Source organism: Crocuta crocuta, unplaced genomic scaffold (genome assembly GCF_008692635.1).
Source record: "Crocuta crocuta isolate KB4526 unplaced genomic scaffold, BGI_CrCroc_1.0 scaffold193, whole genome shotgun sequence".
In the NCBI taxonomy this organism is placed as follows: domain Eukaryota; kingdom Metazoa; phylum Chordata; class Mammalia; order Carnivora; family Hyaenidae; genus Crocuta; species Crocuta crocuta.
Genome location: NW_027529624.1, coordinates 6,652,555 through 6,671,800, shown reverse-complemented (window position 1 = coordinate 6,671,800; position 19,246 = coordinate 6,652,555). Strand labels below are relative to the sequence as shown.

Below are 19,246 nucleotides of genomic sequence, written 5' to 3'. Positions count from 1 at the left end.
TCCCAGCACCAGGTAGTCAGGGAGCCTCCTGGGAGGACTGGGTGAGGGGCATGGAGGCTGGAGGGGAGGAAGGAAGGAGCTCTTTGCTGCAGACAGCCCTACCATGGGAGGTGCGGAGGGCTGTGGGGACCCCTCTGCTCTGACAGCCCCCCCCCGTCTCCGCCCCAGGAGGCCTCCCTGCTGCCCCTCCGGCAGAACCAGCAATGGATCTGCCTAGAGTCGCTCTCTCCGGACACCCTGTATGAACTTCAAGTGCGGGTCAGGCCCCAGCTAGGCAAAAACAAGGCTTGGAGCCCCTGGAGTCAGCCGCTGGCCTTCAGGACGAGGCCCGCAGGTACCAGTGGGCAGGAGGGGTGCGACGGAGCTCAGGCAGGAGAGGAGGAGGCTGGGGTGCAATCTGAGCGCAGCTGGTGGGGGGGGCGGAGGCCTGGGGATGGGGTCCAGGGCTCAGCCCCAGTCATGCCCATCTCCTAGGGTCAGCCCACTCAGTGTGAGGGTAAGCAGCGTGGTCGGGGGTGGGATTTCACCTTGAGGCCTCAGTTTCCTCATCTGTAAAGTGGGTCCCATGACAGGCGGCAGGTCTGCTGGGCCAGCTGGGATCTGGGAAGGGCTGGCATCGGAGCTCAGCCTGTCCCTCGGTGCCAGGGTAGCAGCGGGGGGTGGGGGGGGTGGAGTGACCTGAGCAAGTGGGGGCCCCTCTCTCTAACCCCTCTCCCTGCTTCTCCTCTCCCCCCACCCACCCCGGACAGAGCCAGGGAAGGAGGCCGTGCCCTTTCCTTGGTTGGGTCAGATCATTATGGGCATCAGCAGCGCCTTTGGCTTCATCATCCTGGTCTACCTGCTGGCCAACTGCCGGTACATCGGGCCATGGTAAGCGCCCTCCCTCCCTGCCCCTTCCTGCTCTCGTCTGGCACACGCACCCCTTGCCAGGTCAGGCTCTAGGCTGAGCCCCCTGCTCTGACATACCGGTGCTCCCTCTGCCCTCCCAAAAGTCCTCCCTGCCTAACACCTGGCTTTTCCCTGCCACCCACCCCACAAGATGAAACCCCCATGGAACTGGCCTGAGGGGAGCAGAGGACGGAGGGTCCTGTAGAGGCCTGGCCCAGAGCATTACTCTTAGGAGCTGAGTGTGTGTGTGTGTGCACATGCGTGCGCACATGGGTCTCTCTAGGTCTGGGCATTCATTAGTTCCTACTTTCATTTGTTGAGCCCCAGCTCAGTGGCAGGCCTGGGGCTGAGAGCTGGGAAGGCAAGGGTTGCCAGCAGGACACCATGGCCCCCCTTCCCCTCTCATCCACCTCCCCTCCCTCCCCCTCTCCCATTCAGGCTGAAGAAGGTTCTGAAATGTCACATCCCAGATCCCTCAGAATTCTTTTCCCAGCTGAAGTCAGAGCACGGAGGAGATTTCCAGGTAGGACTCTGGGGGTGGAGGGCGGGAGCGGGCAGCCGGCTCGGGCTGGCCAGAGGGCGGGCAGAGGTGCGAGCGGATTTGCGCTTTGAAAGGAGGCAAAATACTCAAGTGAGTAGTCTCTGGGGGTGGGGGTGGGGGTGGGCCCCTTTCCCCAGCTCCGGCACCAGCCTTCTCAGGCGGAATGGCACCTGCCGTCTGAGCCAGACTTACTGGGTTCTAACCCTCACTCCGCCCCTTCTTGGCTGTGCGATGTTGGGCAGGTCAGAGAACCTCCCTGTGCTCAGTTTCCTCACCTTTCAAATGGGGAGGGAGATGGTGTTACCAGGTGTTTGCATCCAAGAACACCGCCTGGGACACAGTAAGTGCTTAAGGGGCCCTGGCTGGAATGACTGTCCCCAGTCTGCTGGCCGAGCGGGACTCACCAGGTCCAAATTCTCCCTAAATCTCTGAGCAGGCTCCCTACCTTATCCCCGATGCTCACAAGTCCCTGAGCCCCACCTCATCCCTTGATGCAGATTCACGGCACAAGTGCAGGCCAGGAGAGTAGTAACACTCTGAACCCCATTTAAACCTCAGTCGCCTCCCCTCCCTGAGCCCACACTTGCTTCAGGAAGGAAGTGTCAGGGGTGGTGGGGGATGTGGTGGGCTGTTTCTGTCACCCTCCCCTCCCTAGGCTCTCTAGATTTGGCGGGGGATGAGCTGAGGGTGGAAGGAGATTACGAGGTGTGCTGAGCGGCTGGAGAGCCAAGCTGGGCCCAGAGCTATCAAGAGGGGACCTTTGGAGTTCTCTATTGCAGGCGATCAGGGCCCCTTCTGGAATTCTTTGGAAAATTCCCAAGACTGGGGCTATCTGACCTACAGCTCTCTTGCTGCATAGTTCTCTGGATCTCCTTAAAATTCTTCCTAAAGCCCTAAAGGTTGTGAGCTCCCCGTCAACAGAGGCATTCATGCAAGCCTTGGCTGACTATCTAGATTGTACGGGACTAAGACCTTTTCGGATGGGAGGGAGCTCCTTCTCGGAGAGGTGCGAACCACTCCATCTTCCCATGAGGCCGTCCCCGGGTCTAGATGCCTGCTCCAGACCTTGGGTGTGTGTGTGTGGGGGGGGTATCCCAAGGAGGCCCTGGGGCTGCACGATGTGGTTGGGGGTTGGGGCTGGCCAAGAGGGACCCCAGCCTCTCCTCTGTGGCAGGGCAGGAGGCCCGTTCCCCTCTCTCTACCCCAGGACCTCTGGCTACAGGGCCACGGGGCCCACCGCCCTGTCCACGGGACCTGGGAGTGTGCGTGCCAGTGTGTGAGCGTGTGTGAGGGGAGATTAGTTTCTCCTCGCCCCCCCCCCCTCCACCCCTCACTTCAGGGCATTGTGGACGGAGGCCCAGGCCCAGGAAGTGGCTGACCACACACACCTTGGAGGGGGGCCGGCCAGGCCCTGGCACACCAGTGCCGGTCACGGGCTTGGCTTCTCCTTCTTCTGGCTGCATGCTCAACACGGCTGCCCGGACCTGGCCTCCTCCACTGCCTCTTCTAGCGCCAGACCCTGCCCAACCCCTGCCCCGACCTGCCCTATCTCCATCTCTTCCCAGCCTGCTGGGCACAGGAGTGTAGGAGGGGCCCATCAGGCCGGGGCCCTCTGCCCAGGGGACCCCACAGTCCAGCTGCTGAGGGCTCCCAGGACAGAGGGCTGTTGAAGCCCCTGTCACACCCCCCGAGAGGTCTGTTGTCCCTCACACTGCTGGTGGTGGCCTGCATTTTACCCTGTGCCAGGAATTCCCACCTTCATTTTCTTATCTGACATCTTCCTGCTGTCCCCCCCTCCCTACCCCTGCCTCCAGTAAGGAAGTTGGGAAAGAGGTGGCTAACTGTTGTGGAATTGAGGCTCAGAGAGGTGTAGTGACCTGCCCGGGGTCACACAGTGAGTGCGTGCCAGGGCCAGGACTGGAATGTGGGTCTCCAGACCCTGGAGCAAGTGGGAAGGGCTCTGGAGGGCACTTTCTTTTCTCTGTGGGTGGAGGACGTGGGAGGTGGCGGCCACATGGCTCTGGGAGGGAGAGGAGAATTGCAGGGCCGTCAGGTCCCCACCAGAGACTTGTATGCATGGCAGCGTGAGTCGGGAGCCTGGTTCCCCGCTCTGCCATCAGCTGGCTGTGCAATCAGCCCCGGGACACGTCCCCTCTCTGGGCATCTGGAAGGTGAACAAGATGTGCCCCAGGGCCCTTTGTGCCTTGTGCTTGGGTGATTCACGCATTGGTGCTGGCACCCTGCAGACACATGGGATTTTACCCTTTGCCCGGTGCCTAGGTCAGTGCCAGGCTTCACCGCGGGTGCTCAGTAAACAGTCACTCATGGAAACGGCGCATCGCCTGGGCGCCTACAGCAAGCATGCTCCCTGGGCTGACCCAGAGCATTCCCCAGGCCAGTTGGGGGTGAACAGTCTGGGAGGCCTTCCTGGAGGTGGCCGCCCGAGTAGACTATAATTAAGAGTCATTGCTGCGCGTCTGGGGGAGGCGTCCCACTCACCTTCCGGCCGCTCTCTCTCCTGGCAGAAGTGGCTCTCCTCGCCCTTCCCCTCGGCCTCCTTCAGCCCCAACACGCCAGCACCCGAGATCTCCCCGCTGGAGGTGCTGGACAGGGACGCCAAGGCCACCCAGCTGCTCCTGCTGCAGCAGGAGCAGGCGCCCTCCGTGTCCTCAGCCGAGACCAGCGGCCACTCGCTGACCAGCTGCTTCACCAACCAGGGCTACTTCTTCTTCCACCTCCCGGATGCTCTGGAGATCGAGGCCTGCCAGGTGTACTTCACCTATGACCCCTGCACGGAAGAGCCTGATGAGGGTGGGCCCGGGGCGCCTGAGGGGTCTCTCCTCCCACCTTTGCTGCCTCCGCAGGGGGAGGACGACGCCTACTGCACCTTCCCCCCGGGGGATGGCCTGCTGCTCTTCTCGCCCAGTCTCCTCGGCGGCCCGGGCCCCCCAAACACTGCCGCGGGGGGGCCCGGAGCTCAGGAAGAGAAGCTGTCCCCTTCTCTGCAGGAGGGAGCTCCCAGAGACTGGGCCCCCCGGCCCCCGATGTCTCCCCCGCCAGGTGCACCCGAGCCGGTGGAATCCCAGCCACCTCTGGAGGGCGCAGTGCAAGGAGCAAGAGAGGAGGTCCCGGGCCCCGGCCCCGGCCCTGGGGAGGGGGTCAGGGTCAGCTTCCCCTGGGCTAGCCCTCCTGGGCAAGGCCAGGTCAGAGCCCCTACCTCCTGCCTGACCCTGAACACCGATGCCTACCTGTCCCTCCAGGAGCTGCAGGATCAGGACCCAGCTCGCTCGGTGTAGACACACGGCCAGGCGGGTCACTGCCCACTGTGGTGCCAGGGCCCCGCGGAGGGCTTGTTGCCCTCAAGGCTTGTCCACGGCTGAGTCACGCGGTTTCTAGATGTCCCCCGGAAGGCCCCCACCTAACCCAGCGCACTTGGCCGTTCACTTCCAAAGACTTCAGTCGCTGCTCCCTGGTCCTGTGACCCAAGTGCAGAGGGTGGGGGGCACCGTGACTCCCCAACTCCCTCATCAGGCATCGAGTCCCACGGCTTTTTGCCTCTGAAGCTCCCTCCTCTTCAGCCCTGCAAGCACTGTTGAGGGAGAGTTCTCGGGGTTCTCCAGGGGTCTTCACCGTGCCCTCCTCACTGGGCTTCCTGCCCCCATCTCCCTCCCTCCCACCCATCCCCCAAAGGGAGGCCAGAGCACTCTCTCCAGGATGTAAATATGGCAATGCCGCCCCTTGTTTAAAACCCTGCCGTGGCTCCTCTCCGCCCTCAGCACCACTTCTTGGCCTGGCCCTTGCTCCTGTAGCCTCATGTTGGGACAGTGCCTTCCAGAACCCTCCCAATGGTCCTACTGAGCCACCAGCAGTTCCCTCCTGCCCCCACGCCTTTGCACATGCTGTTCCCCTGCACCTGCAGTGCCTCCCTCGTCCAGGGGACAGACTCCCCTTATCCTTCAAGTGTCAGGTCGGCTTCCCTTGGAAGGAAACGCTGCTTCCATTAATGTTCCCAGACTTTCCGATTCAGTGCTGGAGGGGCAGGCTCTCGGGGTCACGGGATGGCTAGACAAAACGGCCTTGTTGCTTCACCCTTGGGGTCTCTCATGACCTCAGCATGCTTAGCTGCTGTGTCCCGACCACAGTACGGACACAAATGCCCCAGGAGAGCAGACGCTGGCTGGATGTTTCCAGAGTGGTTTCAGACGCCTAAGGCATGCTGCTGGGAAGGAACTGCGCCCCGCCCCCCCCAGGGCATGTTCTGATGCTGTTGCCGGGGGGCTCAGATCCGGGCCCCTGCCACTCCACCCTCTCCTGGAGGGATCTCTTCCGCGGCTCAGGGGCTGGCACGCCGCCTCCAGAAGGGCAACTCCGTTCACTGCACTTGGTGCGGCGTGCCTGGCACCCCCGTCACATTCCCTGAATGCAATCCTGAACTACCCGGTACCATCTTGCTTGGATTCCCCGTACCCGGCTGCCTTCACATAGGGGACATCGTCCACCTCACAGAGCACCCCCCGGCACCTTGACCCTTCTGAGGTCAAGCCTCAGGGAAGCAAAGCCCCGTGGCCACGAGGTTCCAGCATGCCCATTCCGGCAAGAGGCTCATCCCCTTTCAATGGCAATCCTTCCCCCCAACACACACAGAGCTGGCCTCTTCCTTCTTAGTGCTCCCCACCACGTCTCCATTTCTCTTCCTTCTGTCTCTGGCACGGATCACACGCGTGATGCCTGCCACCGTCTTCCTCCCGCACTAGAAACCTCAGCACGGAAAGGTCTACATCCAAACTCAGCGGGGACTACCCAGGGCCTGCATTTATAGGCCCTGCTGCTAGCTGATTGGGCACCTGACACAAGCCCACCCATAGACTGACAGACAGCCTATGGGCTGGCTCAGAACATAAGCTCTGTCCAATCAGAGAGGCCTGGCCCTAACCGGCCCATCAGGTTACTCTCGGTGTTGAGCTCAGGGAGGGAGGGAGGCACCTGGGAGCAGGTGCCTGTGGAGATGCCGGGGCAGAGGGACTTCAGTCTTGTTAGCAGAGAGCGCCGGGCGCTGCTACAGAGACTCCTGCTGCCAAGGAAGCCACTGAATGTTCACTCAAGATTCTTGTTTTCCTTATGTCCCAAATAAACTCCCCTTTCCGGAGGTTGTCTGAGTCTTGGATCCTTACTACGGAAGAGCTTAATCAGCCGGCCGTCTCACTTCCCACCTCCTGCCATTTGATCCCATGTCCTCTGGGCCACAACGCTCCCCAGTCCTGAGCTGAACATCAGACCCAAGCTCTGAGCCCAGACCCTTTGGCTCTGTGTCCCAGGACCACCTGCGAAGCCTCTCTGCAAGGCAGGCTCCACCTCTGAGAGAGTTCTTGGGCCGGTTACGTTGCTCGAACCTGGGTCCTCTGTGTTACACGTATTTTCAGAGATCTGTGTGAACCGTCTCCGTTAGTTTATGTAATGTTTTTCTTTCAATCTCTTCACTTGTTTGTTTACTCATATTTAAAGAACAATCTTTGTATTGCTTCTGTAAATGGAAAAACGGACAGTCTATAAGGAAAATGCAACTCTAAAAAGTAAATACAATAAAGCAAAGTGTGTCGATTCATTGCCTGCTGGAAATCTGCTCTCTTCGTTAAAGACGAGATTAGCAAGTGTTGGGAGGCTGTTGAAGACTCGCCAGCACTGAATAGTGAGAAAGTAAAAGATTATAAAGGGAATTTCATTTTCACTGATAGGAGGCAGGTTTATGGCATTCTGTGCCTAGGCACCAGCTGACATGGTCTCATGGGAAAACAAAAATAAAATATCATAAAAAATAGAACTAATGTGTACATTTAAAATAATATAAAGGAATATAATATAAACAGAATATAATAAATATAAATAAAATGAAACATATATTTCATTACATATATATGTGTACACACACACACACACACACACACACACACAGTTTCCCTTTAGTGCCTTTGAATAGTTAGACCAGTTCAGGGATGGTAAAATCTGGCATTCATAAGGCTTTACCCATGGCAGACATTGCTAATCAATTGCAGCCACTCATACCAGACATTGCTAACCGATCATGGCTCTCCTTCCGGGGAAGTTTGGGAATACCAGCTTTAGATTCCGTAGTCAGGTCCCGATTGATCATAGAGTCCGTAGTCAGGTCCCGATTGATCATAGCTGGCACCCTGGGACATATCTGGACCAGAAAATCCCTCCAATTCCTTCCACAGTGGAAGGTCTTATCTTCCCAGGCTCCAATCTTTCACGCAGGGATGGGGGCTCGAAAGCTGAGAGGCACCTATTAGCAGACACGCCCAGGGAACCCAGCTGTCCCCACTGTGTCTGATGACAGACTTGAGCTGGCGGTGAGCAGAATGGGGGGTCATCTTACACCAGGTGGACTGATGGGTCAGAAGCTACCACATGACACATCCAGCGTGGAACAGAGTCTGTGCCTCCAGGGACGGGGCAAGGAAGAAGCAGCTGGTAGGGGGAGAGAGGGCGAAGCAGAGGCAGGCCTGCCTGGGTCAGATTGCAGCGAGAGGAGCGGCACCAGCTGGGAAGCAGGCAGCTGAGGGCCCCGGGAGATCTGTCAGGTGCGGAGTGGGAAGCAGAAGGCAGCCGGGCAGATTGGGGGATAAGAGAAAAGGAGGGAGGGGCGCCTGGGCGGCTTAGTCGGTTAAGCGTACGACTTTCGCTTAGGTCATGATCTCGCGGTTCGTGGGTTCGGGCCCCGCGTCGGGCTCTGTGCTGACTGCCAGCTCGGAGCCTAGAGCCTATTTCAGAATCTGTATCTCCCTCTCTCTCTGACCCTCCCCTGCTCACGCTGTCTCTCTCTCTCTCCTAGAAATAAATAAAAATATTTAAAAAAAAGAGAGAGAGAGAGAAAAGGAGGGAGAGTCGGGCAGCCCTTCCAGCCTCTCAGATCTCCAATTTCTCGAACTATATTTGTTCCTCGCCTCCCCAGTTATCTGGTAACCCCTGCTCTCTCCTCACTTCCCAGATCCCACCCCCAGCAGCTTCCAATGTCCATGGTCACCGAGCAAATTGCAGAGCACACAGTCCATCCTGGGGTAAATAACCCTCTTAATTATTGCTCTTTTAATTATTGGCATCCTGGACGACTTCAAAAAAGATTAAGAGGCACATTAGACGCAGGGCCAGGTACTTACCAAGCACCACCCTCATCACCTGAAAAGACCCAGCAAAGCAGGTGTTCTATCCCCCATTTTGCAGATTAGGAAACTGAGGCTCGGGGAAGTTTAAAAACGCAGCTGATGGCTGGAAGATCTGGGATTCAAGCTCATATACCTGTGGCCGCAGAGCTTTGGGCCCTTTGCATATACAGGGCTGCACAGGAGACAATTACATTAGTGGAAAAAAATTAGGAAAATTCCACTCGACGCTTCCTGGCAACCAATTACAAAGTGAAAAAGCAGCCCACTTGACTGTAATTGTAGTTGAAACCATCCTCATGCTCGTGACCCGGCAGCATCGCCTTGAGCTCGGATCCCTGCTCAGCCTTGGTCCAACTGTCCCCTGCCGCCTGTGCCTCTAATTCTTCCACCTCCTCGGCCACCTATAGCCCAAACTAGCTGAAGAGGGGCTCAGCTTCTCTGGCTAAAGCCCCGTGCCACATGTCCGTCTCCCTCCCCGATTGAGGAGACCCCGTCGGGACCTCCCCATGCAACAGATTGTCAATAAAGGTTCAGGTTGCACAGAGGAGGGTGTGGCTGTCCCATTACTTGTCTGTGTTCTCCACGGTCACTCCCCCACCCAGGGCTGGGGACTCTGCAGACGGGGCAGTCGCCAGCCTCCTCTCTGTGGCCAGCTCATGGCATGAGGCCAGGTGCACAAAGGAAGATGATGCGTCTCCCGCCAGCTCCTCCCTCCCTCTGCGTCCTGGCTTCCTGGAATTGTAGACGGGGAACCTCTCCCCACCGCCTCCCCCCCAACCTGTATCTCTCTCTCCACTCAGCACTTCCGGCCTTGCTTTCCCACAGCCCTTCGCCACCCACCCCACCCCCCCCACCTAGGCCCTGTGATGGGAGCGTCGAGTGTGTCATATCAGGGCGGTGGAAAATGTTTCTGAACAAGCCAGCCAAGGGGATGTCCCGCCCGTCACAGTGGACGGGCCCAGGCACCAGTGCTGAGCTAAGTTTAATCAACAACCCAACCGCTTACCCCACAACCCCCAACAACTGTGGCCTTGAGATAGGAGAATGCAGGGGTGAGGGCCCGAGGTTCCAGCTGCCCCCCAGCCAGACACACCGGGGGACGTGTGCTGTCTTTTTAGAACCTCTTGTCCTCCCCTGGGACGCAGAACTCAGAAGCTCGGTCATTCCTGTTTTACTGGATGGCTGAGAGATGGGGTGAGATACCAGACAGGCACCCACTCGAAAATCAGAGAAAAGCTCGCCCTGGTGAGTGCTGAAGTCCTCCTGGTTCCCATCCTTGCTTCACTGTGGGCAAGCTGTGTGGCCCTGGGCAAGTCAGTGACCTCTCTGTGCCTTAGTCTTCGCATCCCTGAAATGGGCTCAGAGTGGTACCTCCTTTTCTCCTCATGGTATTGTTTGAGGATCGAGTGAGTTAATAATGCAATGTGCTTAGCACAGAGGCTGAGGTGGGCTGAATGCTCAATAGAGGCAGCTCTTGAAGGGACACTGAAGGACCCTCACAAGCCCTTGTCCCACTGCTGTCCCTCCCAGCGCCTGCCACGGGGTGCTCGTTGAGTGAATGTGTATGTTGGTGGATGGGTGAAAGAAGGAAGGAAGGGAAGGAAGGAAGGAAGGACACAGAGGGTCCAAGAACGTGGACTTGTGTATATATTGGGACCAACATGGACGGCAGCAGGGACAGAGCCCATGGGCTCTCCCAGCCACACCTGGGTTAATGGCTGTGCTGATGACACAAGGTACCCGGAGGAGAGAGGCGCTCGGGGTGCCTGAGCCAGTGCTGGCTGCTGCTTCTGGAGAGCAGCAAGAAAGCCGCTCCTTGGAGAACCTTCTATGCCTCCAGCCCTTGGATCCGGGCCCTCAAACGGAACTGCCCACAGGGGAGGAGCCTTGGCTATAATGGCATTTTGAGACCAAAAAAAATTGTACACGTATACGTTGAAACCTGGAATTCTGTGTGCCTTGGAAATTTTTTATTGACCATCTGCCTAATGGTTTTTATTCTTAAGAATGTATTTTTGGGCAGCGTCCTGGGAAGAGCACAGGACTGGGAACCCGGTAATTTGGTCTCCACTCCCAGACCTGCTGCAGCCTTGCGATGTGACCTCCCCTCCGGCCCCAGGGTCTCCATCCCCCCAGGGTGTTCCGGGAGCCCCCACTGCCAGAAGGGACCTCACAGCGGAGGGGAGGCCAGGGCTGAGTGACGCAAGAGGAGTTTCTATTCTGTGTCCCCGACTGTGGCTTCAGGCAGTAAATTTCAACCCCCAAACCCCTGATCAGAAGCCACTCCCCTGACCTCTGCCTGGGAAAGTGTCAAGGGGCCCCGCGGGGACCTGATGAGTCCTCCTCTAACTGCGCTTGCAGACAGAGGCCAGGACACAGAGCTGGGACGGAAGGGGTGAGGGGCCTAAAGAGGGAGGGACACAGACACAGGACGGAGGAGGGGCACTGGGGGCTCTGACATCAGGGGGACTTGGGTTTGAATCCCAGCACTTCCGGCTATGTGATGTTGACAGTGACCTCTGTTTTCTGACCTGCCACTTCCTCGCCTGTAAAATGGAGTAAAATAGCCATTTTTCTTACCAGGGGATGAGGCCAGTCCTGGGTCTGGCTAGCTGTATCACAAAGTCACAGAGTCTTGGGGCCTCCATGAGGGTCCCGGAAGCCCTTAGGAGCCTTGAATCCTTTATAGGCAAGGTAAGTAGGGCCAGAGGCAGTGACTCCCGAGAGGTCTCACACTTGAATCGATGACAGGCCCTCCTGATGGATTCTCACTCCCAAGGAGCATCCTTAAGTACCGCTGAGGGCCTAGTTCTCTGCCTGCTGCTGAGAGAACAGTCTGTCATGTGTCCCACTGTCTTCCCCTGGCTGAGCTGCATCCCTCAAGGACAGGGATTGAGCCTTGTTTGTTTCTGTGGCCTTGGGGTCCCGGTGTTGATGCTCACACCTGTTTAATAAGAGAGTGAGTGAGTTGCTGAATGTGCACCGTGTGCCAGACAGAGGTGACAGAGGTGGCCTCCGGGACCCCTGCCTGGGCAGCCTCTAAAGGCCTGGTCAAGGCGGCTGGAAAGAGGTGTGCAGCTCACGGAGCTTCCTTTCCCGGCAGGGAGATGGCTCACAGGGTGGGGTCCAGAGGTCACAGGAGAAACAAGTTGCAGGTGCACCTGTGTTTGTGACAGGGACGACCAGGGCGGTGGTGGCAGTGCCGGCATGCAGAGGGGACGAGCTTCCAAAACGACTTGAGGACTCAGGGTTATGTGGACCTTTGGGACAGCAGTCCATGGCAGTGCCAATATGCAACCTCTTCCCACCCACCTCCCCCTGCCTGGGATGGGTTGAACTTGTGTCCCCTGAAAGTCCTAACTCCTGAGAGCCATGAATGTGACATTGTTGGGAAATAGGGCTCTTCGCAGGTGTAAATCAGGTGAGGTCATCAGGTGGGTCCTAATCCAATACGACTGGTATCCTTGTGAGAAAGAAGGGACCCCAGAGACAGACACACACAGTCCATGTGACAACGGAGGCGGAGACTGAATGAATGTCAAGGATTGCCAGCACCCTCCCAAGCTAGGAAGAGGCAGGAAGCATCCCCCCTTAGAGCCTTCAGAGGGAGCATGGTCCTGCCGACACCTTGATCTTGAACTTCCAGCCTCCAGAGCCGTGTGAAAATAAATTTCTGTTGTGTTATGCCACTCCATCAATTGCACTTAATTAGGACAGTTCTAGGAAACTAATATGCCACCTTGGAGCCTGGGGGAGCTCGGGGTCCCAAACGCCTGTCTACACAGCATCTGGCGGGGGGCACATGGAACCCGCCCCCTCGGCTCTGCCCCACAGCCCCCGCAGCTATGAGCCTGTATTTCCTCAAAGGGACTCAGAGAGAGGCTCAGTCAGCAGGGGAAGGCTGGACCCCCAGCTCCACGCTCAACCCCAGCCTTCTTGAGCCCTGAGGCTCAGCTGCCCCACAGCACAGGCTGACGCGGAGGTGTGACTCTCCGGGTGTTTTCCAAGCTGATCCCCACTTGCGCGGTACCATCGCTTCCTTCCTGCGCTGGACTGAACCCTGCCTTCCCGCCCGCTGGCCCCGTTCACATGTACCGGAACTTGTGAACGTGACCTTATTTGGACAGGGCCCTTTGCAGATGTAAGCAAGGTTAGATGAGGTCATGCCTGATTAGGGGTGGCCCCCAGGTCCAATATGACTGGTGTCTTTATAAGTAGAGGGATATAGGTCACAGAGGCTCAGACGCACAGAGGAGAGCCCACGCAATGAGGGAGACAGAGACTGGAGGCATGCTTCTAATAGCCAAGCAATGCCAAGGGCTGCTAGAATGCCCAGAAGCTAAGAGGCAAGGAAGGAATCTTTCCTAGAGCCTCCAGAGAGAGCCTAGACCTCTGACATTTGATCTTGGCCTCCAGAACTGTGAGAACGCATCTGTGTTGTTTTAAGTCCCCAGGTATGGTAATTCCTAGGAAAATGACAAGCCTCCCATCCAAGGGATCAGGCCAGAGCCCCTGCTCCAACCTCGACGGGGCCAATCAGCCTCTCGTTCCAGAACCTGGGTCTCCTCCTCCGCTGAGCAGAGACGAGGCTTCCCACTCCCGACCCTGGACTTGAGGCATCACTGTGGGGGGCTCAGCTCGGGGCCCAGTGCTCAAAAGACTTACCGTATCGTCCTCAAAAGAACTGACAGTAACCATTACTTGCTCACTCAGCAAGTGTTTGTCCTGTGTGCCCGGCTGGGATCCAGCGGGGTCCAGACAGACCCGTCACCCTGAGCTCTGCCTTGTGTGTGTCCGTCTCCACATTTCCCCCGTTTTCCTAAGGACATCACGCGGGACCCTGCTCTGTCTGCTAAGTACACCTGTAGCAGCACTATTTCCAAGTAAGATGGTATCCTTAATAATAAAAACAATATTATTATTATTATTATTCTGGATTTGAATGTACAACTGGTTTCTTTTCAAACCGAAGACTTTTTGTTGTTGTTATTATTATTTACTTTGAGAGAGAGAGAGGGAGAGAGAATTCCAAGCGGGCCCCACGCCGCCAGCACAGAGCCCAACACGGGGCTCCGTCCCATGCCCGGAAGATCACAAGCTGAGTCCAAACCAAGAGTTGGATGCTTAACTGACCGAGCCTCCCAGGCGCCCCTCAAACCAAGACTTTTGAAGGGCATCCAGCTCTGGTAGGCAGAAGTCCAATGTGTCCCCTTCATGTCCCTGTCCCCAGGGGCCAGCAGGGGCCTGGCGTGTTATAGGCACGTGCTACACGTTTACGTAATTGATAAACCAGGAGTCAGGACTTAAATTTCACCAGGGCCGAGGTCCCTGCAAACTGCCTGACAATGCTGTTGTGAGAAGAAGAGTCCGTGAGTGCCGGGGGCAGGGCCTGGCCCTCGCCAGGTCGCTAAGAGGTAGAGGGACTGGACTCTGGCCAGGTCCCCTAACTCTCCAGCCCCTCGCTGGATCCTTGTCACCTGAGTGCAGTGGGCCCACAGAGGCCTGGCCTTCCCTGTCCTGATGGATCAAGCCTGCTGTGTGTCTCTTGGACTCTGAGCCTCACTGGCCAGGCCTCCGGGTGGCTTCTCTGTCCCTAGAGACCAAGGGGACCCAGTGTTAATGTGAAATGCAGGTATCCTGGGAACACTGAGGCTCTCATGCCATCTGTGTGGGACTGTGTGCCCCTGCCACGGGACAAGGGTGTCCCCGGCACATGGTGGCCCTGTTGACCGAGAGAAGCCCTGACTCCGGGACAGGCTGTCCCCTGCCCACGGCTCTCCGAGCTCTTGGGGAGCTGACACCCTTGCACCCTAGCTTTCAAACACCCCGCTCGGCAATTTGCTCCCCCTCCCACCCAGTCCCAGCCCCTCCCCCCAGGCTGTGGCCAATCAGTGGCCCGGTGGCCGCCTAGTACAGAGGACGCTGATTGAGCAAGATCTGCTTTTTCAGGCTGTGCAGCCACCAGCCGGCCTGTCTCCCTGCCTGAGAATCCCCTTCCCCTTGGACCGCTCCCAGCAGGGAGGGGGGTCAGGGTCTGGGGGGAGGGGAGGATGGAGGGGGGGAGGGAAAACTGCCTNGGGCTTGTGTCTGTCCCCCTCACCCCCCTCACTCACCCCTCACCTCCTCACTCACCCCTCACCTCCTCACTCACCCCACCCTCCTCACTCACCCCTCACCTCCTCACTCACCCCACTCTCCTCACTCACCCCACCCTCCACAGACATACATCACGTGCACACACACACACACACACACCCCTCATTCATGGTCCACACAACATCTCATGCTCTCCACAGACTCATCCTAACTGACACTGACACACATACTGGGACCCACATGTCACAGCATACAGGGGTTTAGGTGGGGCCAGCCCCTCACGGGATGGACAGGGACCAGCCTGTGCACACTCCGGAAACCCTGGTTCACAACACATGCCTCGGATACGCTAGGGGCAGCCCCTCCGTGGTCCCGCAGCACGTCCACCAGCGCCACTGTGATGTCCGTGTTAACAGCCACATCACACGATACAAAAAGAAACCGGTGAAATGAATTGTAATAATGTTTTAATTTCACCCAATACAGCCAACGCGTAATCGATGTGCAAAGTCCTTACTGAGGTATTTTACATTCTTCAGTTGCACTAAGTCTTGGAAACCTGGTGTGTATCCTACCACGAAGCCCATCTCAGGTCAGACTGGCTACATCTCAGGGGCTCAAAAGCCACCCGTGGCCAGTGGCCGCCTAAGTCGAGAGAGCACAGCTCCATGGAAGCAGGTGGCAAGTGAAATAACTTCCAGCTGAACAGAAAATGGCATCAAACCCCACCCCCACCGCACTTTCTCCTTCTCTGTCCTGGGACCACATGGGCCCGGCCTCCCATTCTCTCAGGCCACTGGCTGCTCTGGCATCAGCAGGTAAGGAGACCCGCACAAGCCCTGCCCCACCGCGAGGGCCTCTGCGCGGCCCCCATCCTCCACCCCCACCTCCTGCTCTAGGGGACCAGGGGCTGGAGCCAGGCAGGAGCGTCACCAGGCAACAGGCCTCAGGGGAGAGCTCAGATCCCTGCACCTGCCCGCCAGCCTCCAGGGTGCCCAGGGGCGGGTGCGGCGGGGCGGGCCCTGCCTGCCTCCGGCCTGTTTACCTGTGCTCAGTCACAGTGCCGGCCTGAACCCGGCACAAGGCCCATGGAGCCTGGGGCCACAGGCCACAGGGGACAAGGGCCAGACACCCTGGCCATGGCTCTGGGCCATTGATCCAGCCCTGGCTGGCCGGTGGGGGTGGGGAGACCTTGGCCTGGACAAACAGAGGCTCTGGGGCCTGCGGGCGGCCCGACACCCATCTGCCACTCCCAGAGGTAAGCGGGGGGCCTCCAGGACAGGGGACCGGGATCGAAGAATGGCCTGGTGACAGTGTCCCTTCGGGGAGCCAGGCCTGGCTCCCCGGGGCCTGAGCCATCGGCCCTGCGCTGGGAACAGGTCTGCAGGGCTTCCCTGGCCAGCCGGCGACCGGGTGAGCGGAGGCGCGGGGACCCCAGAGCTGGGCTGGAGCGAGGCCATGAATAAGGGCAGGACGGGGGCCGCGGAGAGACTGCAGGTTCGGGGGCGNGGGGCCAGTGGCCTCTGGGCAGGGACGGGGCGCAGGAGAGGCCCAGTTTGCCAGGCCGAGCTCCCCACCCTCCCTCTGCACGACGGGACGTGCCCACTGGGCTCTCCGGGGTGGGGGACGGGCCTGGAGCCCCACGCTGCATTCAACAGGGGACCCTGAGCTCCCAGGCCGCGAGGTGAATGCAGCTGGCTCTGCGCGCATGCGCGTGCGCGCGCTCGTGCACGTGCACACGTGTGTGAAGTGTGAGCGACACATCCATGAGTTTGTGTGGCCCAGAGAGACATGTGTGTGCCCGAGTGTGCCTCTGTCTGTGTAATCTGTGCGCGGGTCCATAGGGTATTTATAATGTATTCGTGTGTGTGGAAGGGACTTTCACGCACCCCCCGCCCCCCGGGGAACACACAAGGTAGCTCCGAGCCAGGGTCTACTCCTGCCGAGCAGCCTCCCTGGAAGGTGATCCCACGGCTCTAGAGGAGACTTCCGGTCTGTTCCTCAATGCTCTGCCGCGGCTGAGTGACCTTGGGCAAGTCATTTTCTCCCCCCATGCCTCACCTCCCCCCACTATTAGATAGAGACAGCAAAGCAAAGATCCCAGGCTGCTGGCGGCTGAAATACAGTGCGATCTGCAGCGTCACCCAGCAAGGGGCTGGCAGGACCCGGGGGATCTGGCCCTGCCCCAGGGGGCTCACTTCCGGTGGGCGGACTGAGGACCCTCCGAGGGTCAGAGAGCTGGACGGGGGTGCCAGCGAGGGGGCCAGGTGCTCGGATCAGAAGAGAAGCTTCAGGATCCGGTGTCGGTTGGGGCACGCCCCGCCCTCCTTCCAGGGGCTCACGCCTCAGGGTCAGAGAACGCCCCGAGGTGACCTGTGTATTGATGGGGGCGACCCGGGAGGCTTCAGAGGAGCAGCCGCCCCTCCTGAGGCCCCCTGGGAGAGCTGCCAGGAGGAGGCGTGCTGAGGTGCACAGGGGTCAGCTGGGAGCTGGCCAAGTCAGAGGGGGGCAGCCCAGGCGGGAGCAAGGGGACAGCCAGGTGACCTTTCAGGGTTCACAGAACGACCCCTGCGGTGCTTTTCATGCAGCGCAGGCTCAGAGCCCTCCAACTGTATACCTCTTCTACCACCTTCATTGTTAGAATTGATAACCACGAAGTCCAATGTCACTGGGGTGCAACGAGGGAAACAAGAGAGTGGAGAGAAAGGAGGCAGGAGAAGTCGGCCGGGCCACGCGTGCCCACGGCGCCCACAGCTATTGGGAGGAAGCCGGGATCCTAGCGTTCCCTCGCTTGACGACAATTCTTGAGTGTCCAGCTCTGCTCTTGGAGCAGAGCATACAGCGGTGAGCAGAATAAGCCCCTATTCTGGTGCTTTCAGCCAGAGAGGACCAAGGACACTTAATATCATGCAATTTAGGTCGTGAGAAGGGCTGTGAAGGAACTTGAGCAAAAGACTCGAAGGATGGAGAGGAGCAGGCCAAGGCAAGCTGAAGGAAAAGCGTTCCTGGCAGAGGGAACAGCAAGTGCAAAGGCCCTGAGGTGACACGTACTTGCTATGGTGAAGGCCTGGCGAGGAGCTGGGTGTGGCTGCAGCAGAAGGTGGGAGGGGACAGAAAGACACGCCAGGGCCGGGTCACACAAGCGCTTGTGGGCTGTGATCTGGGCTTTGGGCTCTGTTCTAAGGTGGATGAGAGTGATGTGAGGCCCATGAGCAAGGCCCATGGGGAAAAGACCCCTAGGGAGGGTGACCAGACAGCTGGCTATTGCAGGAGTCAAGGTGACAGATGATGCCGACCTCCGGGATGATGGTGGGAGCCACAGAGGTGCCGGGAAGGGGTCGGGCTCTGGAAGCAGTTGGAAGGCAGCGCCACAGACCTTTCTGATGGACTGGACCCTGGGAGTAACCAGGGAAGGGGGGGCGCTGTGTCATAGTAAAAGACAGGAGAGGCAGGTCATCTTTCCAGCTGTCAGTTGTCACAAGGTCCCTCTCCCACTGGGCTATCAGCCCCAAGAGGACCGGAGCGAGGGTGCGTATTCACCAGTGTGCCCCCCTTCCCCGTGCCCAGTGCAGAGCCTGGCACCGAGCAGGTGGCTGACAAAAATGGAGCGGTTCGGGGGGGACACGCACGCAAGCCCCAGCTCCACGCCTCCCAAGTTCCGCCTCCTGGAGGCAGCAAGGAGTGGGAGAGAGCACTGTACCAGGAGTCTGGAGACCTGGGAGCCCTCGCCATTCATTCTTTCCTTCATGTAGCAGGGCCTGTGGGTTCTCTGGGGAAGCAGGGGTGAGTAAGACACAGGCCTGTCTTTCTTGGGGGGGAAGAAACGAAGCCCAAAGCCAGGCATACTGTGGATCCGACTGCCCAGGAGAGGAGGCCGCCTACTACCCAGGGCCTGGGGGACGCATCGCCAGGCTGGTGGCCTTGCATGGGGCCTTTGGGGATCCCTGAGGTCCTCAGGCAGAGGGTGTGGCTGCACAAAGGTGTGGTTTTGTGGGCCTGTGGGGTGATGTACAAGGTGGGAGTCAGGGCTACGGGACAAGGCGGGCAGCGGCCTGGCCGTGGGGGGTCTTGGGTCCCACAAAAAAGGTTCGGAGGTGGCTGGTTAGTCACGAGGGGATTCTGAGCAGGGGAGCGGTGGGAGGCGGGCTGGGAGTGCAGTCTGGTGACAGTGTGATGGGCGTGCTGGAGGAGGAGAGGGGAGACAGGGAGCTCGGGGAGGAGCCCAGGTGGGAGGTGATGGGGAACCCCAGTGACTTGCTCCCTCCGCCCCCCGCCAATTTGGACTGGATCCAACTTGGGCCGATCTAATCTTGGGGTTCTATACAGTGGCTTTGCTAAAACTGGGTTCCTCTGCGATGCTCACAGTCCTCCCAGCTGGGAGTGAGGGGCACTTAGGAAGGAGATGAAATCCATGGAGTGAAGGCCTGGTCTGGTGGCCGGGGAGAAGGGGGGGGCCTACTGAACACCCCCAACCCCGGACTGCTCCCCTTAGTGCCTCCCCTAACAGACCCGTGACCTTCTCTGAGCCTCATTTCCCCCT

General features: G+C 58.7%; 1 protein-coding gene across 1 annotated transcript in view; it reads left to right on the top strand.

Moving 5' to 3' along the window:
- The window catches only part of IL2RB (interleukin 2 receptor subunit beta), an 18,143-nt gene extending 11,164 nt beyond the window's left edge, over positions 1 to 6,979 (top strand). The window contains exons 8-10 of the mRNA XM_077762076.1: positions 750 to 870; positions 1,327 to 1,411; positions 3,955 to 6,979. Coding sequence (XP_077618202.1) covers positions 750 to 870; positions 1,327 to 1,411; positions 3,955 to 4,725 — 977 coding nt within the window. The 3' untranslated portion in view covers positions 4,726 to 6,979. The remainder of the gene's footprint in view (positions 1 to 749; positions 871 to 1,326; positions 1,412 to 3,954) is intronic.
- Positions 6,980 to 19,246: the final 12,267 nt, after the last annotated feature.